The sequence below is a fragment of the Perca flavescens genome, chromosome 16 (genome assembly GCF_004354835.1).
Source record: "Perca flavescens isolate YP-PL-M2 chromosome 16, PFLA_1.0, whole genome shotgun sequence".
In the NCBI taxonomy this organism is placed as follows: domain Eukaryota; kingdom Metazoa; phylum Chordata; class Actinopteri; order Perciformes; family Percidae; genus Perca; species Perca flavescens.
The window spans coordinates 3,256,200-3,282,646 of NC_041346.1; the positions used below are offsets into that span (position 1 = coordinate 3,256,200).

Genomic DNA, 26,447 nt, shown 5'->3' on the forward strand with positions numbered 1-26,447 from the left:
GTGTGTAACGTAACAAAAACCCACCCAACTCAGAGGAGCAAAGCTTTTCATTAAATAAAATGATGGTATAAAAGGAGCACTAACGCCACAAGTCTTATGTTGACAACGTGGACACAGATATAGGAAACTCCATGGCATGGCTAACGTTAGCAAAAGTCGGCGTAGCGTTAGCTGTCTAAACTTGTGAAAAGCCGAACAACATCCCCGTCCAAACTGTGTTTCACTTTCCCTCCAATATTATTATGAACATAATACAGACACCTGTCTTTCATTGCAGCCAAACGTGCAACAGTTGGGCATTTTTTCAGTGATTTCTGTCATTGTTTTTAATAATTCATTAAATGTTTCCACTATTCCCTGCACTGTGTCAATGGGAATCAGATGAATGTTGGTATCCAACATGGAGTCAACGAAACACGTGACCACCTCGGAACCAATCGCATAACGGGATGGCTCAGAACATTCAATTCCCTAGTTGACCACACTCTCTATATAAAGGGGCACTAAGGTGGAGGGTGGGGGTGTGGCCTTGACCAACTGCCACCTTGCTTTTTTGCAAGCCATGATGTCTCTCTCTTTCTCATGGGTGGGCCAAATTCTCTGGGCAGGCAAAGCAGAGAAAGGGGAGGTAACCTTTCCCCTTATGACCTCATAAGGAGAAGATTCCTGATTGGCTCATCTGAACTTTCATTTTCTCAAAGGCAGAGCAGGATACCCAGGGCTCGGTTTACACCTATCACCATTTCTAGCCACTGGGGGACCATAGACAGGCTGGGGGAACTCATATTAATGTTAAAAAACCTCATAAAGTGAAATTGTCATGCCATGGGACCTTTTAATATTCACATTTGCATGTAGCTGTGATTTTTTTAAAGTTTACCAGTAGAGGTGTGATGAAATTAAACGTGACGAGAGTTCTTGTCGAGGTAAAAAGTGTCTGGTGATATCAGTACACCAGTGCAGAGCAGCAGCCTTGAAACTACAATAGAATGATATTAAACAAAGAGAAATGTTCTCCGTTCGTCCAATAATGGTCATAGATTGATACTAGAATAGCCTACTTCTTTGTTTACTGCTGCAATTAATAAAATGCAGAGGAGGAGAAAAGAGCATCTGTCTTTACAAAAATCATCTGTTGAGTGTCTGATGGTCATTTATTTGTGCTTTAGAACGTAATCAATGTGAACCAATAGTAAAATAAGCTTGATTTCTCTCGGTCTACTGTACAATGACAAATTCAAGTACAAAACATTTGGTCTCAACTGCCAACACAGTCTCACTCCCTACTCGTCAAATGTATGACGCATGGTCAAGGACCCTGGCGTCAAGTTTCAACGAAATAGGGGTACCCTTTTTTTTCGACGAGGGGGTCCGTCAGATAGATATTCATGTTATTCCCTCACCGTCGGATATCGACGGATATGATCCTGCTCGGATCATATCGTAATGTTCTGTATTAGCCTATACTGTAATATTTCACCGGTAATAAGACCGAAATAATATTATTAAAGTAAAGAAATGAATACAATGATAACATCTAAATAAATGTTGATAGATGTAGCATTATAGTTTAAAAAATATAAATCAACAAAAAAGCAATCCAGCTTACCTGGCCGAAATATACCAAAATAATAACATAAAAAGAAATACATATAAACCATGATAATATCTCGTGAATAATTTTGATTAAAACAGCGGTTATTGGGCTAAAAATACCAATAACTGTCACAGATTTCGAGTTAAGGGGCGGGGGGCGTGTTTTTTTCTTTTGTCGATATCCAACGGTGAGGGAATAACATGAATGTCTATCTGACGGACCCCCTCGTCGAAAAAAAAGGGTACCCCTATTTCGTTGAAACTTGACGCCAGGGTCCTTGACCATGCGTCATACATTTGACGAGTAGGGAGTGAGACTGTGTTGCAACTGCTGCCAGAAAAATTTAGTTCTCTGAGGGAAGAGACTCTCTCTCCACCGTACATATGGAATAAGTAACAGTGGAACTGTTGGTTCTACAGGAGAGAAGCTATTTGAAGTCATCTGAGTTTGTGGCAAAACCTTTCAGTGCTGGTTTTCATTTTGGGACTTGTAGTTGAATAAAGGACTATTTTTCCAGTCTTCTTTCTTCATTGTAGTTTTCTGTAAAATAGTGTTAAAATCTCGTCTCGATCTCGTGAACCCAATCTTGTGTCTCGTCTCGTGAGCTGGGTGTCTCGTCACACCCCTATTTTCCAGCGGTGGAGGACTTGTCGGACCGTGTGAACACAGCGTCCCTCTTTCATTCCTTCAACCAGCTTCTTGAAAAGGTCGGCATAGCGATGTGTACGTGTATCCAAAAACCTGTTGATATCCAAGTCTTTGATAATGTTTAAAAGTAGTTGTGTTTCTCCTTCTTGTCGGGTCTGCAGCCCTGCAAACTGTTGGACAGAAACCATAGCAACGCACAGAGCTGACCATAAGCCGTAAACAGGCAAGAGGCCGTAAACTGCAGTCAAAACCCCTGAAGGAGACACATATTCCTAATGTGCTGTGTACATTTCCAAAGAATGCTTCTAAAACCAGAATAATACCAGAATATCCCACATCTTAATCCGAAAATGCTATATTCGGAAAAAGGCCTTATTCGGAATATCCAACCGGAATATGCGGTTTACATGACCTGTATAACATTCGGAATATTGTCATATTCGGAATAATAGTGAAATGTTAGTGTGCATGTAAACATACTCATAGTGCATGGAGAGCTGTCTGCTGCAGCGGGGGAAGGACTGGAGTAAACTCTGCAAATCAGGCGCATATTAGTACGAGAATAAAATCAACCAAAAAGCAATTTTAGTCTGTCAACTATGACTAAGTATTAGGGCAAAAAAAAAAAAAATTGTTTTCAAGAATGAAGTTATAATATTTTGAGAATAAAGTCATAATAGAATAGGTTGCTTTAAGTCAGATGTACGTGTTTTAGGACTGGCTCGGGGCTCGAGAGTGTACACGCATGTGAGAAGTGTTCAAAAACAGCACAGCCAAAAAATCTGAAAATCCAACAGTTTTCTGTTGAAAATGAGTTAAATAAGTCCTGATGTTGAGATAATGTGTCTAAAAATAATAGTTATCAATCCCTACACACTTGAGTACAAAAGATGAGCTGTGGTGAACATGATGTGAAGACAGAATTGAGGCTGGGAAATAGGGGTGGGCGATTCAGAAAATGTCACGATTCAATATCAATTTTTAGGCTCACGATTCGTTCAAAATCGATTTTCGATTCAAAAACGATTCTCGATAAAAAAAAAAATGATTCAGAGTATGTAAATGTAGTTACTTTTCCCATGTGATTGCAGTAGACATACAATCAAAAGCATTTTTTTTTTCTATGAATCGATTTTGAATCGGTAGAGCTTAAATCGAATATCCAATATCCAATATGAATCGATTTTTTTGCACACCCCTACTGGGAAACATAAGATATTTTAGAAATAAATAAACCGGGCCGATAAATATTATTTTAAGACATCCCAAATGTCCAAGAAAGTAATTTTGGAGTCTTAAACATGTCCTTAAATGTTCAGTTTGCCCTGAACCCAATTTAATTGAAATGTTAATAATTCACTCTCATCTTGGACTGAGCTCAAAATGTTGTCCAAAGGGTTTTCATTTTCATCAGAAATTGATTTTCGATGTGGATTAAACAAATTTAAACTGGTCAAGTTTTATTAAGTCAGAAAAAAACCTAGGGAATATTAAACATTTGCAAAACATTACACTTTATTTTTTGCCTATTCACATTTAGACTGCAAGTAATTTTCCATTTTTTTTCTCATTACAACCACAACCTTAACTTTATTTTTCTAAAGTCTCCCCAGGGGTGGATTCGTAGACATGCTGACATCATAACTAACATACTTAAGTTACAATGTATACATCTGTAGAATATATCACATACATTAAATAAATATATTTATTTTTAACTCAACAAACAGATTCTTTTCAAAATAAGAGCCCTCTGGCGTTATTTACCACTGAGCATACGTGTCTCAACCTTTTTGTCTGAGTTAAATAACATTGACATTTATAATGAAAGTAAATGAAGCATTATGTTTTTGATGATCATTATAAAACGCAAATTCAATGTAGCTGGCAGCAACTCTGTCTATGTGTACACCACACACGTGCAAGCCTCAGTAGCCCAGGTAAGGGGTTGACCATGGTTTTATAAGATACAGCGTTCGATGCGTGGCCCCATTCATTCCTATGTGAGTTCTTTGGTGGGGCGCCTGGTTAGCTCACCTGGTATGGATGCATAGAGGTTTACTCCTCGACCCAGCGGTGGCGGGTTCAACTCCATCCGCGGCACTTTGCTACATGTCATTACCCCTCTCTCTCCCCTTTCAAGTCTAAACTGTCCTATACAAATAAAGGCCTAAAATGCCCAAAACATGATCTTTAAAAAAAGAGTTGTTTAATGGCCCATGAAGCCAAAAAATGTTCAACTTCGGCATATAACATTACATAGATGATCATCGCTGATCTGCACTATGGGGCCCATAGAGCAGGCACACTAGAGACCGGCCAAATCGGCTACTTCCGGTGACACTTTCCGCTAACTTGAATGGGGTTTCAATGGTTTAATCGTACGGCTTTCTAGACTTTCCATATGTTATCAGCATCAGAAAAAGATTTATTGCCACAATAATCACACTTACAAGGAATTTGCCTGGGTGAATGGTGCAAACATAAACAAAATGTATCAAACATTAATATAAATACAGAAAACAAATATATACACCCAAAATAACTGTTGCATAAGAAAAGAAAAAAGGGGCCCAGATCAAATTCTGAAAGTGAAACAAAATGTATCCACTTATTTACAGATGTGTCTTTTTCCATGTAAGTCTTTTTTTTTTTTAAGATGACTTTTGGGGGCTTTTCTCTTCATTTGATTAGCATACTGACTGTTATAAAAAAAATTATATAAAATGACAGATTCAGCATCTGCAGCTTATTTCTCACATCAAATTATTTCAGAAACACATTTTGGGTGAACTATTTTTTGTAAGATCAGAGAAATTTTCCCAACAATGTGGTGTGGCTTGTTTTCTTTGCTTGTCAGTGGTCATTGAGGAGATATTGATAACTGCTAGTGGCAAGCCCATCAAGCATCCAAGTGGGGCGATCCCTGCTGTCATAAAAAGCCCCTGTGGTGAGTGAGACAGAAGCAGCTTCCTGGAGGAAGAGAGGCTTTACCAGGTCAGGCTCAGAGATAACTGAGCTCTGCCCTCTGCTTACAAGTGGTAAATTTACTTGTCATAGCCATGTAATACGATATAGTGTTTGTCTAGTGCTGGCAAGAAATGCTGCCATAAACAGAAGTAATCTGTAGAGTGTGGATGAGTCTCAGTGTGTGTGCAGCAACTGTGTAGAAGGATCAGAGGAACACAGGGATGATGGTGGGCTTGACATTGTGTCTGACAGTGGAGCTGATCTCAGAGCAGTTTAGACTGCAGCACTGAGAGCCATCCCAATAACAAGGCCCAGTCAGAGCTGATGCTGCTGCTTCAACCTGGATCATCAGGAATCAGCTGATCCTCTCAATACATCTACTTTTCTGATGCTCACACTGACGGAGATCACCACTCCCGTCTATTAATAGAAGAAGACAACAGAAATATCGGTCAGTGATGCAATATAAAGACCAGCAGGGACTTTAGTCCTATTCAGACCACAAGTGGAGCGGCTGTGTAGTGCAGTCTGCTTCCTTACAGCTCTCATGTTAACGTACTGGAGTGAACAAACGACTGTAAAAAAAATAATTATAATAAGCTTCTGGGTCTGAAAAGTAAAGCCAATGTGGATTTGCCTAAAACTTACATTCTATCTATAGATCCATGCCATGGAAGTCGGAAGAGGGTTACTACTTAGTTTGGCTCTATTTTACTGGGGCACGTTCGGTCCCGACAAAATGTAGCAAAACGTTTACGTTTAAACATTGATTTAAACTGACTTGCTTTGATACTGTCTGTTTAGTTAAATACTGCTGAAAGCAGCATGGACTGACTCCAACCCTCTACTGACCTCAGAGTCTCGAGTCTACAATTCGGACTCTCCACAAGATCACAGAGCAGCTTCACGTCTGAATCCTTCAGGTTGTTGAGACTCAGGTTCACCTCCCTCAGATGGGAGGGGTTGGTCTTCAGAGCTGAGGCCAGAGAAGCACAGCTGATCTCTGATAAACTGCAACACCTTAATCTAAATAAAGAAGAATGTTGTAACTTTAGAAGACAATGTTCCTGCTTTAATCATTCAATGTTTAATAATCTGTTCATAGATGAAGGTTTAGAATGTGGAAGTTTAGAAGTGAGCGATAAATAATGTGTGATTGGTTTGTGATTAATTGCGATTACATATTTTAATTAAGGGGCGACCTCTAGCTTATCTAGGTGTCCATGGCAGCAGTTCAAGTTCAAATTCAACCTATGGTCTTTTATCACATGTAATCATCTCTCTGTCTATCTCACGCATTTCCTGTGTATCTACTATAACTATCACAATAAAAAACAATTGAGTGTTTAAGTGTTTAAAAGGTTTAGATTGAATTATCCAGTGAAGGAATTATCTTGCTACATTAAGGTTTTAAACGTGAAGCTCAACATTGCTATTTCAATGGACTAAAACACTTAAGAAGAAAAATAGACTTCAGCATTAAGAAACTCAGTGTGAATCATTATAATATCAGCCTTATGTCATCAGTTTATTGTCTCCCCAACTTCCACATCATTTTAATCTCAGAACAGAAGTAAAAAATGGTGTCTGACCCCAGACTTTCCAGTCTACAGTGTGGACTCTCCAGAAAACCACAGAGCAGCTTCACTCCTGAATCCTGCAGCCTGTTGTCACTCAGATCGAGCTCTCTCAGATGGGAGGGGTTGGACTTCAGAGCTGAGACCAGAGAAGCACAGGTGACCTCTGACAAACCAGAGCTCCGTAATCTGAATAATGAATAAATGTTGTAGATAAAAAAGTAAACAATAACATGCTGCTGACCTCAGTCAGGTCTGTGATTAGAGGATCAACACTATATTGATCCTTTAAACAGCTGTGTTTGTTCTTAAGGATCAATATCAATGATCAGACAGTATTTGTGAAATCACATAGAAATTTACAGAAACAAAAGAAATATTTCAACTTCAGCAAGTAAACTTTAGCAATTTAAAACCAATATTATTTCACTGGATCTTCTGTAAACAGATGTGGCCCTTTATCAATAATTATACATTACTTTAAAGGGGTGATAGAATGATTATATAGGGTATTTTACACTGTTCCTTAAGGTCTCCTAATGGGGTATGTAACATTGGTTGGGCTGAAAATTGCCTGTAGGCTATTTTATTAGGCCCTTAACTACCCTGTGAATATGGCTCTATTTGGAAGAGCTTTTCCTCCAAATATGGTATGCTCATGAATATTTAGAATGAGCTGTGCGCTGATTGGTTTGAGCAAACTACATAGAAACACATGGGAGACTTGACAGCAGGTCTCATATTTCAGACGCTGCAAAGTTATACATTGTTTGTCGGGCTATTTCGTTATTAAATTCACTTCTGAGACTTTTTTAAGCGAGAAATCAACTATATAAAGCTCAAATATGGGCCGTTGCAAATTTGGTAAGACTGTGTGTCGGAGTTCAGCGGCCAGTGCTGCCTGTGTTGCTGCCTCGCCGCCCGGCCTGCCTTCCTTCATAGACCCCAGCCTGCTGTGAGGTAGATAGAGCTCCGTCACGTCTGGCAGCCCACAGCACTACATAGCCGCGCAATGTCACCGTCTTTTGGGCTAATGGACTACCAAACGCAACTGCCCTGACAGAGTTCCAGGGCCTGCAACTCCCCTCTTACTGCTAGCTTAATGGCCCGTGTGTGAGAGTGAAAGCACGGTCAGCGCTGTTACACCAGCAATCTCTTACCACAGGTTTCAGTTAATCTTAGCTGGACACACAACGGTGTCCAATTTCAAGTTAATGAATATTTGTGAAAATTACGGGTTTCGTTAGCTGTGACTGTCCCTTCAATCCTAGCTATGTGTAGCTACAAATCACGGGTAGTTAGCTTCATTTTCGGTGTAATTTGAGTATATTTACAGTTTGAATTTTGTCACGCCACTCATACAACATCTACCTAAACGTCTTATAAAGCTATCAACAGTGTCCGATTTCAAGTTAATGAATATTTGTGAAGATTAGGGGTTTCGTTAGCTGCGACTGTCCCTTCAATCCTGGCTATGTGTAGCTACAAATCACGTATAGTTAACTTCATTTTCGGCGTAATTCAAGTACATTTTTGTGAATTTCAGAGGAATTCTAAGAGGAGGCTAGCTAGCTCTCATTGTTAGAGCTCCATCCAGCTGCAGGCTCTATCAATGAGACTCGCGGACAAGACGCGTTTATTTCCTCAATAGTTTGTTTAAATAACTCAACACATTATAATTACACACATTATAAGATTAACTGGAACCTGTGGTAAGAGATTGCTGGCGTAACAAGCTTGCTGACCGCGCTCTCACTCACACACACCGGGCATTTAGCTAGCAGGAAGAGGGGAGTTGCAGGCCCTGGAGCTCTGTCAGAGCAGCGCCGTTTGGTAGTCCATTCACCCATAAAACGGTGACTTTGGACGGGTATGGAGTGCCGTGGGCTGCCAGCCGTGACGGAGCTCCATTTACCTCACAGCAGGCCGGGGTCTATGAAGGAAGGCAGGCCGGGCGGCGAGGCAGCAACACAGGCAGCACCGGCCGCTGAACTCCTTGAGATCTGCGCGATCTATTCAGAAGACTAAGCTGACCTCAGATCAGTTGTGTAGCCTATGCAAATGTTGGGGCGTGACAAACATAGAGACTAGAGCCAAATGCGGAGGAGCCGCTGAGTTGACGTCAACTAGGCGGCTTGTTGAGATTTGCCCGTTTTCAGAGGCAGTTTCAAATTGTGAGATTTGCTGAGGAAAGAGGTGTAATTGGGATTTTGAGGTTCTATGTATGTCGTAGTTACCCACTAAACTGTCATTATTCAACTATAACATGGTAAAATCGTTTTTGCATTCTATCACCCCTTTAACAACTAACATTTTTCACAGTCCCTTTGAAGAACACAACTCTTTTGAGACTGTTGACTAAATATAGTACAAGAAACTTGAAAATATGAACAAAAGCAAATGTACAACTTTATGGATGTAAGTTATGTTTGTACATATTAAACATATAAGATCCAAAATAGTAACAGAGGCAGTGAACTGACCTCAGAGTCTCAAGTCTACAGTGTGGACTCTCCAGAAAATCAGACAGCAGTTTTACTCCTGAATCTCGCAGCTTGTTGTAACTCAGCTGCAGCTCTCTCAGATGGGACGGGTTGGACTTCAGAGCTGTGGCCAGAGAAGCCCAGCTGATCTCTGACAAACTGCAGCTCTTCAATCTAAATAAAGAATACATGTTTCATCCTTATAAGACAATGTTCCTGCTTAAAATGATTCAATCATTGTGTTTACATGCAGAACAGTAACCAGAGTATGGTATTACCCCGGTTAAGTGAATAACTGGGTTATGCCAGGTCCTTTGTCAAAATTATACAGACCGATGACAAAATTTGTAAAATTTAACAACTTCATGTTTAATTTACATATTATCTCAGTGTAGGAGAGCACAGTGTTCCCGCCAGATGAATGACAACTTGTTCGGCTCATTATAACGTTATCTGTAACCAGCAGAGATGGGGACTCAAGTTTGAGACTCGGACTCGAGTGCGACTTAAGTCGCGCACACAGTGACTTCAGACTCGACTTGAGACTCGTCCTCGAAAGACTTCAGACTCGACTCGGACTTGAGCTGCGGGACTCGTGAACAATGTTTATTTTTAGGAAATGTCTGACGAGCTCGCTCTACCCCTCCCTCCATTACCTATAACCTGCCTACTTAACACGTACGTATTGCTGGCTGGAGGAAACAAACAAACATGTCAAATTCACCGGCTGCTGCTGTGCTATTCATTGTAAGTTTTGCGTTCAAAAACTTTAAACAAGACGGCCCAAACAAAAGAATAAAAGATTCTGGCTCAACCCCATCTAATTTTATCAGGCATCTGAAAACGCACCCTGATAGGTGAGTAAACATGTTACGCTCAGCATTGACCATCTACCGTTAGCTTGCTTTAGCTACGACCTAATGTTACGGGAGGTTAACTCCGACTGTCTTCCTTATCAAATATAGATGAGCGTTTGTTTAATTGCCAAACTTGTGGTGGTCGATTAACATTACGTTAATCATTTACGTGTCGCTGTCTGCCATCACGTTAATTATTAACGTTGTCTGCAAACAGGTTACAGGATTATTGTTGATCATATAATGTTACAGTTTCCATCCATCCATCCATCTTCGTCCGCTTATCCGGTGTCGGGTCGCGGGGGGAGCAGCTCCAGCAGGGGACCCCAAACTTCCCTTTCCCGAGCAACATTAACCAGCTCCGACTGGGGGATCCCGAGGCGTTCCCAGGCCAGGTTGGAGATATAATCCCTCCACCTAGTCCTGGGTCTTCCCCGAGGCCTCCTCCCAGCTGGACGTGCCTGGAACACCTCCCTAGGGAGGCGCCCAGGGGGCATCCTTACCAGATGCCCGAACCACCTCAACTGGCTCCTTTCGACGCAAAGGAGCAGCGGCTCTACTCCGAGCTCCTCACGGATGACTGAGCTTCTCACCCTATCTCTAAGGGAGACGCCAGCCACCCTCCTGAGGAAACCCATTTCGGCCGCTTGTACCCTGGATCTCGTTCTTTCGGTCATGACCCAGCCTTCATGACCATAGGTGAGGGTAGGAACGAAAACTGACCGGTAGATCGAGAGCTTTGCCTTCTGGCTCAGCTCTCTTTTTTTCGTCCAACGGTGCGATAGATTGAATGCAATACCGCACCCGCTGCGCCGATTCTCCGACCAATCTCCCGCTCCATTGTCCCCTCACTCGCGAACAAAACCCCAAGGTACTTGAACTCCTTCACTTGGGGTAAGGACTCATTCCCTACCTGGAGAAGGCATTCCATCGGTTTCCTGTTACAGTTTCATTTAGTTATAACGTTACACTGGTTTGAGAGTCTGGGATGTGTTGACTTACAGTAGTTTATAAGGTATGATTAGTTGCATAGGCAGTGCACATTACATGGATCTGCCACTATGTTAATAACAAATAATTGAGGATTCTCTATCATAAGGAAGTGCACTGTAGTGTGTTAAAAATTTAATTTGGTTGCAATGGTGTTTTGCATTTAGCTATACTGTGATGTTTTGCAGCTTTGAACTAAATAGGAGTATGTCAATTTTAGTGTTGTGAATTATAACATTTTCTATATTTGGTCTTATGGCCCCACAGAGCCAGCACAATAAGAGCCAAGGCATTTCATTATAATTCATCGACAGACAAGGGAGGCCTTTTTCTTCAGAACCTCAATTTTTGGTCTGTACTGTACTGTATGTTACACAAGCTACAAGGCAACACACAGATATTAACTTAAAAGTAAAGCATTCTTGGTGTTTTTATCATGTTGCAATAGTCTGTTTACACTGATTATATACCAATAGCTGATACTGTATGCTGATAGATAAAGGAGTCATAATAACATATTGCATGCTTTGAATTCCTTATATATAGCTATGCAGTGTTCTAAGCAGCCTGGATGGGTCGCTGTACGTGATGCAACACTTATTATAACCACAAGAGACTTGAGACTTGAATTGGACTCTAGCTCAGAGACGTGAGACTTGACTTGGACTCTAGCTCAGAGACTTCAGACTTGACTTGGACTCTAGCTCAAAGACTTGAGACTTGACTTGGACTCTAGCTCAGAGACTTGTGAGCATCTCTGGTAACCAGTATCGGGTGGAAATAGCTAGCTAACTTGGTTAGCTAGCTAACTAACATTAATGTTAGCCGGGGGCTGCATGGTCCCTCCACTTTTTTTTGATGAACACCGTGCAACGTGCATTCAGTTCAGCTCCCGTTGCAAAGCGTTAGTCGTTCGACTGGTCGTGACTGTATTCCCTAGATGGCGCCCGCTTGCATACGTGAAAGGTACTGTCTTTCTAAACTATCTTTTTAATAAACTGTCTGTACACTTACAAAGTTATCAATGCTTCGGTTTACATGTAGGCACCCTCATTATGCTACCATGGAAGTGTGGTGCTATTTTGAGCCTTGTTAGTGGTATAGAAATAGCGATTTCTTTTTACTTTATCTGTGGCCCCACGACTAGCGTTATAAGCTAATTAGCGGTTTGCGATAAAACTAGTCACATTCGATTAGCATGACAACAAATCCCAGAGAACGGTGAACTTGGTTCACGTGTTATTAACCCCTAGGTTCATTTTGCGCCCGATTTGTCCTGTAAAGGTGCACTATGAGTTCCTGCATAGTTTCAGCGCAATTTCATTTTTGTCTCAAATTGTAGGAATCTCTCCTTGATCCGCTAGCTGCCTGTCCCCTGAATACACTGTGAAAAAGCCTGGTCTGGACAACACAGGGGTCGTAAACGTCAAACAAACATGAGGGGCACAGGCTGTTGTTTATGTATTTACCTGGAACTTCCAACAGAAGTGACATCATGCAGGAACTCATAGTGCACCTTTATCCCGAATATAATCGTTTTTTAAACTGCATGTAAACGCACTGAATGTTAATCTGATCAGAGCTGAATAAGGTTTAGAATTAGGGATGCAAGATATATCTATGAATGTTAGTCATTTTGTTACACAGTGGCATTGGTCTGATGAGCAAAACTGGCCCGATGTGAACAACCGATGATTATTTGCGTGTCATGGAGGCGCTGGTGTGTGTGTTTTTTGTTTGGACATGCAAGAGTTTGTGACACACTCAGGATTTACATGCTGAAGACTAAGCAATTTACATGCTGAAGACTAAGCAATGTCCACGGTCTGGACATTTTTCATTGTAAAAAAAAAAGACACAAATTGTAGTATGGCATACTAAGTATGCAATACTTGCATGGTCAGATCAGATCCTTCAACACCACCAATTTGATCAATTCTGAAGAACCGCCATCCAGAATTTCACAAACAATATCAGGAGCAAGCAGCCTAAACACAAGCAGCAGCAGCCGCAGCCCACACGTTAGCGGGTGTGCGGTGGAGAGAGAGAGAGAGAGAGAGAAAGGGAGGGGAGGTGTGTGTATGTGTTGGTGAGTATAAAGATAGCAGTAGCTGTGAACATAGCAGTGCAGAGTGTGCACAGCTTCAAGGGTTGAAAATGGAAAAACTTAAGATACTTCAAAACACCTGCATTTGTAAATATGTTTCACGCTCTCCCCCTTTAAAGTTAGTTTGAGTGTGTGTGTGTGTGTGTGTGTGTGTTAGGCAAAGAGGGATAAATTCACAAAGTTTTCAATGTGTTAGTCCCTTTTGATTATATATGGAATTTACAGTCAAACCCACTGTTCAGGCATCTAGACAAACTTTGACAAATTTGGTTCAAAATTTGTGCTCAGACAAGTAAGAAAAACAATGAACCAAATTAAATATGAAACTACAGTTATGGATTGAAACTTGGTAAATATATACTGTATGTTAGCACAATACATGAACTGACCTCAGAGTCTCCAGTCTACAGTGGGGACTATCTAGTCCAGCAGACAGATGCTTCACTCCTGAATCCTGCAGCTTGTTGTTATACAGGTCCAGCTCTCTCAGAGGGGAGGGGTTAGACTTCAGAGCTGAGGCCACAACTTTACAGTGAGTCTCTGAGATTCGACAGCCAGTAAGTCTGTGATTACAGATAAAACACTTAAAATAAAATAACATCTTACTATTTTATCATAAAAATAGACTATGCATTTTGATCATAAAGTACATGAACATGAACAGCTGATTGCTCATTGATCACAAGGTGTGGTGTTTGAACCTTGAGCTCGTCAGGTCCACATGATGAAGTGTCCTTGAGCATCATAATAAACCTAAATTACATCTTTGAACAAACATGTCTGACAAATCACTGTAATGTACTGTAAAATTTGTCATACTGAGATACACAGTGTGCTGTGATTTGTTTGTTAAATTTTATTTTAATATGATGTTCAGTGATTTTTAAGGCTATATCTACACTACTACCCTACCCTTGCCCTCTCCTGGTTCAAATCATACCTCTAAGACCACCACCAATTTATCAGCATCACCAAATCCATATCCAACACTGCCCCAGACTTGCAGGGAGTCCACCAAAGTTTGGTGCTTGGTCCCCTCCTCTTCGCTCTTTACATCCTCCCCCTTGGTCACATCATATGCCACCATGGACTACATTATCACTGTTATGCCGATGACACCCAGCTTTACATCCCCACCAAATCCATTACAGCTCCCACCCGCTCCACACTCACAAAACAGAAATAAAAGCATGGATGCAAGCTAACTTCCTCAAACTCAACTGTGACAAATCGGAAATCCTCATCATCGCCGAAAATCCCTCATCAAATCCTGCCAAAACTTCTCTGTCTGCATCGATGGTTCTTCTATTCCAGCATCCACAAAAATCTGCAACCTCTGGGTGAAACCCTCCCCTTTGAGCGTGTACAAATAACATGACCATATGAGACACAGCCATCTTCTTACTGTATGTAAACTGGGAACTATAGTCTCAGAAAGGTGAAGCTGCTCTGGGCTTCTCAGGTGCTGCAAGCATATGACTCCACCCAAGCAGCAGAAGTAGCAGTGCTTAGCCCTTTCTGGGAATATAGTTCCTAGTTTATATACGGTTAGAAGATGGCTGTGTCTCATGTGACCTTGTTATTTGTACACCCTGTGACTATACAAATCACAACATGTAAATAGGAAAATGTTGGTGTTATTTTGTCACTTATTCGGAGCAGTAGGCTAGTTGGAGCGGGTTACCTCCAGGATCTGTGCTAGGATAAGCTACCGGCTATAAAAATGAATGTATTATTATTATGATTACGTTTTTTTTTATAATAAACATCTTTTGCTAAATTTATGCCTCGTCTCCACACTACTCTCTATGCCTCCAAGCCCCTAAAAGAGAGACATTTGGAAAAACTGCTGCCTCATTTGATTTGAAAACTCTGGGGTTGCTTTGTAGTCTGGATTGTCTGACGTTACTCTGCAGCTAAAAATCACGGATGTATAAATTGAAAATACTGAAAATAATTTGGAGAAAGAACAACAATGGGGACTTACACAGCCTTTCTGCAGTTCCTCACAGCTGGAATCAGTCTCAGTCGTCCCTCCTCAGATGTGTTGTATTTATTCAGGTCCAATTCATCCAGAACCTCCTTTGACATCTGCAGCATGTAGGCCAGAGCTGAGCAGTGGATCACAGAGAGGTTCTTCTCTGATTTCTTCTCTGACTTCAGGAACTCCTGGATCTCTTGGTGGACTGAGTGGTCATTAATCTCTATCAGACAGTGGAAGATGTTGATGCTTCTGTCAGGAGAAATCCCATAACTGTTCATCCACTTCAGGTTGTTGATGGCTCTCTGGATGATTTCTGGACTGTTGTCTGTCTGACCCAGCAGGCCTCCTACAAGTCTCTGGTTGGACTCCAGAGAGAGGCCATGAAGGAAGCGAACAAACAGGTCCAGGTGGCCATTTTTACTTTTGAGGGATTTCTCCATGGTTTTACTCAGGAAGACATCCAGGGATGAATCAACGTAGACCTCTCCCAGGAAGTCCTCCAGTACCTCTGTGTTCCTGTTGGTGTAACAGTGGAACAGGTAGACTGCAGCCAGAAACTCCTGAATGCTCAGATGAACGAAGCAGTAGACTTTTTTCTGAAAGATCACACTCTCTCTTTTGAAGATCTGTGTACAAACTCCTGAGTACACCGAGGCCTCTGTGACATCAAGACCACATCGCTCTAGGTCTTCTTGGTAGAACATGATGTTTCCTTTATCCAGCTGTTCAAACGCCAGCCTTCCCAGCTTCAGAAGAACTTCCCTGTCAGTCTCCGTCAGTTCCTGTGGACTTGTCTCATGTCCCTCGGCATACTTGAGCTTCTTCTTCTTTGTCTGAACCAGCAGGAAGTGTGAGTACATGTCAGTCAGGGTCTTGGGCAGCTCTCCTCTCTGGTCTGTAGTCAACATGTGGTCCAGAACTGTAGCAGTGATCCAGCAGAAGACTGGGAGCAGACACATGATGTGGAGGCTCCTGGATGTCTTGATGTGTGAGAGGATTCTGCTGGACAGCTTTTCATCACTGACTTTCTTCTTGAAGTACTCCTCCTTCTGGGCGTCAGTAAAGCCTCGTACTTCTGTTACCCTGTCAACACATGCAGGAGGAATCTGATTGGCTGCTGCAGGTCTGGAAGTTATCCAGATGAGAGCTGAGGGAAGCAGCTTCCCTTTGATCAGGTTAGTCAACAGCACGTTGACTGATGACTTTGTTGTGACATCAGACACAACCTCATTGTTTTGAAAATCCAGTGAAAGTCTGCTTTCATCCAGGCCATCAAAGATGAACAGAACATTACATCCAGCAAGCTGTTCTGCTGTGGCCTTCTGTAATGTTGGATGGAAAACATGGAGTAGCTCGAGTAGACTGTACTGCTCATCTTTGATCAAGTTCAGCTCCCTGAACGAAAGCGGAATCACCAAACTGACATCTTGGTTTTCCAAACCCTCGGCCCAGTCCAGGGTGAACTTCTGCACTGAGAACGTTTTTCCAACGCCAGCAACGCCGATCATCAGGATGACTCTGATGTGTTTCTGTTGGCCAGGTAAGGCTTTAAAGATGTCGCTGCAATCGATTGGGTTGGTTTCATTAATCTTGGAAGCTGTCTCAAGCTGCCTCACCTCATGTTGGGTATTAACCTCTTCACTCTGCCCATCTGTGATGTAGACCGCAGTGTAGATCCTTTTAAGGGATGTTTCACTTCCTTTAGCGTTGAGGCGGGTTCCATTTCCTGTTTGATCACTTCCTTCAGTGACACGGTCACATGTCTTCTTCAGACTGATCTTATATTCATGCTGACCACCAATAACTAAAAAGGACAAATGTGAGAGAAAATATGAAAAATAAAAAGTTTACAATCTGGTGAATTTTTTTTATAACCAATATGAAAACGATTAACATAAGAACACATACAGACGTACTTGTATTTAGTGTTTCTACTAGAACATCTTTACCTGCTTTAATGTTATGTATTATATATATACATATATATTCCTTATAATGAAGCTTCAGGGCCTGAGAAGTAAAGCCAATGCTGAAGTGCCTTAAACCGGCTTTATGTCTAATTTCCAGCAGTGGGCGACTCCACTGGTTGCAAAAGAAGTCTGTTTCTATAGGTCTATGGGAAAATAGCCCCACTTCTACTTTTGATTCATTACCTCAGTAAACATTTTCATAATGAGTTTCATGGCCTCAATTGCTAGTTTCAAGTCTTCTGCTTTGCCCCTCTCACTCTGTGTTTTCACTTCATCAAAAATAATTTGGTTGCCTAGAAATGTCTTATTCAGCATTCTGCTAACTAAGCTAGCTAGCTACAGCTAGCATTAGCTGGTAACTTAAGGGAAAGTTTGCAAATTTTTTTGTACTGGCGTACATGCAGAGGAATGGTGGTGATGCCGCAATGAATATGACACATGTCTTTGATGTGGGAGACCTTGGTTTGATTCCTACTGCGACACATCAACCAATGTGTCCCTGATAAGACACTTAACCCCTAGTTGCTCCAGAGGCGTGCGACCTCTGACATATATAGCAATTGTAAGTCGCTTTGGATAAAAGCGTCAGCTAAATGACATGTAATGTAATGTCTCCACTGGATGACTCACTTCAGAAGGTTTGAAAATTAGCACCTTTCCTCTTTAGCATTTAGCTAAATCATAAACTACACTCTCATCAAAAATCGTCAAATGTGGTTGCAAAAAACCAAGATGGCGAAGCCCGTATTGCTAAACTCAGGGCTTCAAAACAACAATCCACAAACCAATGGCTGACGTCACAGATGCAACATCATTGTCGAGTTATTATGGATCCCACGCAATTTCTGGGTAAGATCTGCCCTATGAAGCAGTCTGATTGGTTGGGGTTAGGCATTGACCTTGAGTAGTTAAGGTTAGGATAGCCGACCGCTCAGGGGATAGGACTTGAACAAATGATAGAACATTGACATTACTGCTCTACACTTGGTTAGCTCACATTGCCAGAAGTTCCTCCACAGCTCTGCGGAGGAGGGTCTGGCCAGTCCACCAGCAATCCGGGATGGGAGAAAAACGTGCTCTTGTTTATCGGCACTTCTTTAAACCGATCATAATCATCTTGGTCGGGCTAAACCCTGAGTGGAGCCACGGTGCCGCTGCAAAATAGCCCCGGGAAGGAACTTGTTTTGGTGGAACGTGATTGTTCAAAGGTTGTTTTAGTCGTGCAACAGAAAACTCCGATTGGATAGATAGTCTAGCTAGTCTGGATTTACCCTGCAGAGATCTGAGGAGCAGTTAACCAAGGAGTTTAAAATTACAACACAAAGAAAGCGGAAGGTAATGGACATCCGGCGGAATTTCAGGCATAACGAGAGCAATCCCGGAAGTGGAACGTCGTGGATATAGACTAAAACTTGGTTAATGCAAGCCTGCAGACAAGGGGCACCATCATAAAAGTAAAATCTAGTTTTGTATTTTGGGTTGTTTATTTCTCAAAGGAGAACAAAGGAGGAGTGAAAACGAGCAGATATGAGTGTAAAAAAATGCAGTTAAATTTCAGGTGGAGTGTAATGTTCTTAAACCGTTGTGCTGTATGACAGTGTGCTTTTGATTTCTGAAGGAACTGACTATTGGACTATTAGATATTAAGCTAAGTACTTACTTTATTTGGGTTTTTGCTGCTTCTACTTTTCTGCTTTCTACTGCTGCTGTGTGTTTTCTGCTGGACTGGTTGTTAGGCCAAATTTAGTGGCTCTTGTTAAAGTGAAACTAGTTAGTGTGAAGTGTGAATCTTGGGAGTGGAGGTTAACGGCTCTCAGGTGCTTTGACTGATTAGCCAGGGTGTTGCCTCCCCACCTGTACCAAACACTGATCTCCTCCTTGTATTTAACATTGGCATTTGCGTGACGCGGCAGCTTCAGCGGCAGCCTCTTTGGACGAAGACTCGGAGGACAAAGACAAAGGAGTCTTCACGGGAGGCTAAGTGGTAAGATAAGTGGACCCGATATCTCATATCTCACTCACATTGCTCAGGTTCTTCATCCGGAAATGTGCTGCTTTTCCATTCCTATCCGTGTTTCCTCTCGGAGATACTACAAACCACGCACTAGCTTGCAACATTTCTGCAATCCCTCCTCTCTTACCTATCCCACCCGTTCCACACACACCCAACACCTTGTTGCAGGTGGCCTATGGAATTGCCAGTCTGCCACTCGCAAGACTGAGTTCATCTCTGGCCTTGCCAGCCTGAAATCCCTTGACTTCCTTGCTCTCACTGAGACCTGGATTACACCAACCAACACATCCACCCCTGGTGCTCTCTCTTCTGCCTACTCTTTCACCCACACACCCAGACCCACTGGGAGAGGTGGGGGGACAGGCCTACTCATTAAACCCAAGTGGAGATTTTCTTTCTATCCACTGCCACAGTTTACTCCACTCTCTTTTGAACTTCATGCTGTCACCCAACCTGGTCTCACACCAGGTCGTTATATAGTTACGTTATTTTGATTTATTAATTTGTGTACAGGTTACGATTTTGAGGTTTTTTTCGTGTACATGCAACGATTTTTGAACGTGTACAGGTCACGCTTTTCGAACCTGCTCTGGGGGACGCAACAACGGGGAAATGAGGCGCCACATGCCGGCCACAACAACGGGACGGGGCCGCTTACTCGCGGGACGCAACAACAGGGAAATGAGGCGCCGCACGCCGGCCGCAACAACAGGGAAACGAGGCGCCGCACGCCGGCCACAACAACGGGACGGGGCCGCCTACTTGCGGGAAGCAACAACGGGGAAATGAGGCGCCACACGCCGGCCACAACAACGGGACGGGGCCGCCTACTCGCGGGACGCAACAACGGGGAAATGAGGCGCTGCACGCCGGCCACAACAACGGGGGCGCCTACTCGCGGGACGCGACAACGGGGAAATAAAACGCCACAATAACGGGACGGTTATGGTTAGGAAAAAAGAAGAACGGGGAAAGGAACCGTCACACGCGGGACACGCCGATAAAGGAACTGCAACACGCGGGACGCGATCCCCGGTCTCCCGGGTGAAAGTCCTGTGTTTTCTGACCCATCCACCACCCCAACCAACCTCCTTGCACGGCCTTTCGCCTTATCAATACTACTCGCTACCATCAGCGTTCTGGGATCACGAAATATGCTTCGCCACACGAAAAAAAAGGCATTTACGTAACCTGTCCACGACTTAATAGATTACATAACGTAACTATATAACGAACTGCCATGAGACCTGGCTGTGTCACCATAACACATCCGGTACAACTAGTAATCATTGTTATCTACCGCCCACCAGGTCCTCTGGGGGAATTTCTGGAGGAGCTGGATGTCTTTCTTTCAAACATCCCTGAAACTGGTCCCCCGCTGGTACTTCTTGGCGACTTTAACATTCAGACAGAGAAGTTGGCTACCTTTCTTCACCTTCTCTCTTCTTTTGCCCTTTCACTCTCTCCTTCACCACCCACTCACAAAGCTGGCAACCACATAGATCTCATATTCACCAGAAACTGCTCTACATCAAACCTCACTGTTACTCCACTCCATACCTCAGACCATTTCTTCATCTCTTACTCTCTCCCACTCTCCCAAGCTCACAACAATATCTCAAGAGACACCGTACCTGTCCGCCGTAATATTCGTTCATTCTCTCCTTCTTCTCTGGCGGCATGTACTCTATCTACCCTCCCTCCATCTGACTCTTTCTTACTCATGCCTCCTAATGCTGCCAACTCTACTCTCTACTCTATCCTCCTCTCTTGACTCTCTCTACCCTCTTACTTCACGACCGGCTCGTAAGTCCTCCCCAGCGCCGTGGTTATCTGACTCAGTACGTGCTGAAAGATCAACTATACGGGCAGCGGAAAGGAAATGGCGGAAATCTGCTTACCTATCAGTCTCTTCTGTCCTCCTTCACTGCCTCCATTTCTGCAGAAAAAAGCTCTTTTTATCAAACCAAAATTGAATCCTCTTTCTCAAACCCCAAAAAACCTTTTTCTATCTTCTCTAACCTGCTAGATACCCCCAGTCCACCTCCTCCCTCCTCCCTCCTACCAACCCACTTTGTCAACTACTTTGTAAAAAAGATAGATGACATATGCTCTTCCTTCTCCAACACACCTCCTGAAATCACCTTACCATCCATCACATCCAGTACTCTTTGCTCTTTCACCCCTATATCTCCAAATCAAATTCTTACTTTGATTACCTCTGCCCGTCCAACTACCTGCCCCCTGGATCCTATCCCTTCACACCTTCTCCACTCTATCGCTCCTGCCCTCCTTGCTGTCACTGAGCAGCTTCACATCACTAGAACAACCTCTCTCTCTTCCATCATCATCTTTCTGGACCTTTCTGCTGCCTTCGACACAGTTTACCACCAGATCCTCATTTCGACACTCCAGGATCTGGGTGTTTCAGGCTCTGCGCTCTCTTTGCTGACATCTTACCTGGCAGACCGAACCTACCGGGTAACTTGGAGAGGATCTAGCTCAGAACCTTGCCCACTCAAAACTGGGGTTCCTCAGGGATCAGTCCTGGGTCCCCTCCTCTTTTCTCTGTACACAAACTCTCTTGGATCTGTCATTCAGTCGCACGGCTTTTCTTATCACAGCTACGCAGATGACACCCAACTATTTCTTTCCTTTCCTGGGTCTGAAACTCAAGTAGCGGCACGTATCTCAGCCTGTATGACTGACATCTCTTCTTGGATGTCCGCACACCATCTGAAACTCAACCATGACAAGACTGAGCTACCCAAGACCTGACTATAACAATTGACAACTCTGTGGTAGTCCCCACCCAGACTGCTAAAAACCTGAGTGTGACACTTGACGACCAACTCTCCTTCACTGCTAACATTGCTGCAACCACCCGATTGTGTAGATACATGCTGCATAACATCAGAAGGATACGTCCCCTTCTAACACAGAAGGCGGCTCAGGTTCTGGTTCAGGCTCTAGTCATCTCACGTCTAGACTACTGCAATTCCCTCCTGATTGGCCTGCCTGCATGTGCCATCCGACCTCTGCAGCTCATTCAGAACGCAGTAGCTCGACTTGTCTTCAACCTCCCCGAGCTCTCTCACACTACACCGCTCCTCCGCTCTCTTCACTAGCTACCAATTGCAGCCCGCATCCGCTTCAAGACACTAGTACTTACATACAGGGCCATGAACGGATCAGCCCCAGCTTACATCCAGGACATGGTCAAACCATATACCCCAACCCGCTCACTTCGCTCTGCATCAGCCAAACTGCTTGCTGCCCCCTCACAGCGAGGGAGAACTAATCACTCAACGAAATCCAGACTGTTCACTGTCCTGGCTCCCAAATGGTGGAACGAGCTCCCCATTGACATCAGGATGGCTGACAGCCTACACATCTTCCGCCGAAGGCTAAAAACCTATCTCTTCTGACTACACCTCCGATAAAAAACAAAAAACAAAAAAACTCTTGAACCTGCACTTTCATGTCTGTTTGTAGCTTTGCTTATTTAAAGCTAATGCATTTGCACTTACTACTTGTTGTCTCGAGTTTGTACCTTCAAAGTTGAAAACACTTAATTGTAAGTTGCTTTGGATAAAGCGTCAGCTAAATGACATGTAATGTAAAAATAATGTAAACACAACACATGTGACTGTATAACAACAGACAGCAGCAGACAGATGTACAGACTTACTTTGTACAGTGCAGGTCTGATCGTCTGTCTGCAGTCCAGGTCTGGTTCTGGATCTGGACGGCTGCTCCTCCAAAGAAACATCACTCATCACTTCATCACGCCTATGGTGTGTTCCCGGTGTTACTTTTCTGTCTGAATTCGGTCTGTAATGAAAATGTTCTTTTAACTGTTTTTCCTATGTGGCTGTATAATTAAACTTTTAGGGATCTGCCTGTAGTTTAAAGGAAAACGTTGACACCACTTATATGCATATACCACACACACTGCAGTACATGGGCGATTTTAGACCCTTTTTTCCATCTCAGCCCCCTAAAAATTATAATATTAAAAAACTTTTTTTTTTAATCAATTTGGGTGTTTCAAGTGAGAGTTTGCAAACTTGTCTGTTAGTGACAGAGGACAAACAATCACAGGTTCAAAGGGCTTAAAACAGGTTTAATATCCTTTGTCGCTGTCGCCAATGCTATGCACCCGTAACCCAGTCAAGGAAAGGGTTAACAGAAACGTAGTGTTGACCAATCATTGGAGGTTGTGCCAGACTCCCGCCTTTGGCTGAGTCTCTATCTGATCTGTCAGAGGGAGAGCAGGAGACGGTTGTGAAGTTTACCAAACCAGTCTCATGGCAGTTTGTGAAATGGTCACATTATTTAATCTATTGATTTGTGTACACGGACACGTTTATCTCGTTTTTTTCGTGGTGGTCAGCACATTTTTTAAACTAATGTATTGGGAAGCATCTTTCGTGATCACAGCACGACTACGGTAGTGAGTAGTATGAAATGCCGAAAATCCGCGCAGGAGGTTGGTTGGTTGGGGTGGTGGATGGGTCAAACAACACAGAACACAGAACATTTCCCCGTTCTTCTTTTCCTAAACCCAACCTCCGTATAGATGCTTCCCATTATGTGCCGGCCACCACGAAAAAAAACTAGATAAACGTGTCCGTGTACACAAATCAATAGATAAAAATTGCGTGACACTTTCACAAACTTCCGTGAGACCGTGTTGGATTATGGGCTAATGAAATTACTGATTTAGCATTTAAGCGTAAAAGGAGATTTGGATGGCGTCAGAGCTGATCCATAGAAACACGCGCACAAACATTTTCACATAATGTTCGATAACATTTAATTTGAAGGGCTGTGCATAAGACTGACATGTCACCGTCACAACCATGACATGACACGTCGTGAACATGAAGGAATCTTTATGAATATTTATGCCTGTTATCAGGTGTCATTCAGTAAATTGTGACACTTTTAATGCAAAGCGAGCATTTTTTGGGATGTTTGTGTTGACATTAGAGTGCGGATCGGGCCGCATTTTTCTGTCCGAGCCCGGCCCGTGTCCGACAGAGCAGTCACCGAACCCGGCCCGTGCCAGACAGGCTCTTATTTATGTCCGAGCCCGACCCGAGTCTGACCCAGTTAAAATCTTGTTTTTTTTCTCATACTAATGACACATGTACGTTTGTTTGTGTGGAAAGCTTTTATTAAGCAACTGTAAGACGGCATTCGGAAATGTCAACAGATGAGCACATCAGCACACACGGGGCAACAAGTGCACGTTAACACAGGTGCGCACCTTTTTTAAATTTAAAATGTTCAATGCCTTATCGTGCTGACGTGACCGAGCCTGACCCGAACCCGGACCAGCCTGTTGGGTACCATCGGATCCCGTCGGGTTCCGACGGGCTCGGTTTGGGTATCCATCCTTAGTTAACATCAACCAAGGCAACAGTGTCTTTGATATGACAACTTCATATTAAGCAAGACAATATAACCTGTCAATGTAAACAAAATAACAAATGACATAAATATGTCATAGCAGGCCTATTTATTAAACTCAAAGAAACTATTAAGTTTTATGTGTTAACATTACATTATAAGGACTTAAAACCTGTTTTAAGCCCTTTGGACCTGTAATAAGTGGGACCATTATAATTATGTCATGAATATTATCCTTGACTTTAAGTAAAGTGAAACAATTTGGACTTGTCATAAAGTTTATTTACACTGTCAAATGCTTTTTTTAACGGTGCCATGAAAAATTAAAAAAAAAGTGAAGTGAAACCATTTTCACAGAACATGTTGCCTTCATCCTCAAGGCATTATCTGCCAACAGGACAGCTGATGGTAAAAACATCCTCTTACTTTGTGCCTGAGGGTCCAGGATCATTTCTGAAGTCCAGAGGATAAGGTTTGGACTGGTCACTCTTCATAGACAGACAGCTGGATACTACAGACTCTGCTCTCTGCGTGTTGTCTTGACCTCTGGAAACACCATGATGTTTTTGTTTATATTGCTTGCATCATTGATAAGTTCTCTATTTTAGGATTCTCCAAATACCAAAATTCTTGCTACTGTTAACAATTAGGAGGACTCAAAGTCTGTATTAGTGTGTACTAGTCTTAGATGAGATTACAGTTTTTTCTAGGTGACTGATAGCTATCAAAGACATGAGGAGGAAGGTGGCACAAATGCTTTCCCTTTGTTCAATTTTAGTTATCAATAACATTTTAATATTAATTTATTATACAAACACAAAATCAACAAAAAACATAACAAACATTGCAGTGGTAGAGGAAAGTGAGAATGAGTTATATAAATGAGCTAGTAGCAGTTCTCTTACTTTGTGTCCGAGGGTCCAGGCTCATTACCGAAGTCTGGAGGAGTCTTGGAGAGGTCACTCTTCATAGACAGACAGCCGGATACTAGAGACCCTGCTCCGTCCTCTTCCTCCACACAGTCACTCATCTTTAAAGAGGTTTATTAAAGAGTCACATGCAAGACAGAAAGAACAGGAAGTAGGCCTACCACACACACACACACACACACACACACACACACACACACACACACACACACACACACACACACACACATACACATACACACACACACTTATAGTACAATAAAACCATGTCAGTTGTCTTTAAACTGGTTTTCTTGCTTTACCGCAGGTTTAATGTGTATTATTCAGCCAATCACGACTTTGTGTCCACAAATAAATTAAACTTCATGTTCATTCTAACATTTCTTTCCTTTACAGTCCACAGGGAGAAAAGAAACGGTCAAAGACTTTGACAGTAAAACAATAAATATTGGTTTGACACTCACCCTGTCTCAGCCTTTAGTCTCCCTCTTTCTGCTCTGTCCTGTCGATTCCAAATGGATTCCGACTAAAAACAGTTTCTCTTCCTGTGTTTATGTACCTGGATCACCTAGTCAGTGTTGCTCCTCCCCTCTCCATTTACAGGAAATCAGGTGAGGGAATCAGCTGAGTGTGTGTGTTTGTGTGTGTGTGTGTGTGTGTGTGTGTTGTGTGTGTGTGTGTGTGTGTGTGTGTGTGTGTGTGTGTGTGTGTGTGTGTGTGTGTGTGAAGGTGTGTTTAGTATCACCTCTCTTGGCTTGAACAGATTGAATTAAAATGAGTTTTGCTTAAAGGTTGTTTTCTCTCTACATACTAATAAACAGTATTCTGTCTGTGCACGATTAAAAAACGGTTTTAAGCTTGTCTGAGTTGCAACTCTATGTCATAATCCAAACATAGATGTAG

The 26,447-nt window shown here is 42.7% G+C and overlaps 1 protein-coding gene across 1 annotated transcript in view; it reads right to left on the reverse strand.

Moving 5' to 3' along the window:
- LOC114571273 (NACHT, LRR and PYD domains-containing protein 12-like) overlaps positions 1-25,645 on the reverse strand; it is a 47,747-nt gene extending 22,102 nt beyond the window's left edge. The window contains exons 1-7 of the mRNA XM_028602150.1: positions 25,521-25,645; positions 25,049-25,161; positions 15,217-17,017; positions 13,619-13,792; positions 9,276-9,449; positions 6,808-6,981; positions 6,068-6,241 (exon numbers count right to left, since the gene is read on the reverse strand). Coding sequence (XP_028457951.1) covers positions 6,068-6,241; positions 6,808-6,981; positions 9,276-9,449; positions 13,619-13,792; positions 15,217-17,017; positions 25,049-25,161; positions 25,521-25,645 — 2,735 coding nt within the window. The remainder of the gene's footprint in view (positions 1-6,067; positions 6,242-6,807; positions 6,982-9,275; positions 9,450-13,618; positions 13,793-15,216; positions 17,018-25,048; positions 25,162-25,520) is intronic.
- Positions 25,646-26,447: the final 802 nt, after the last annotated feature.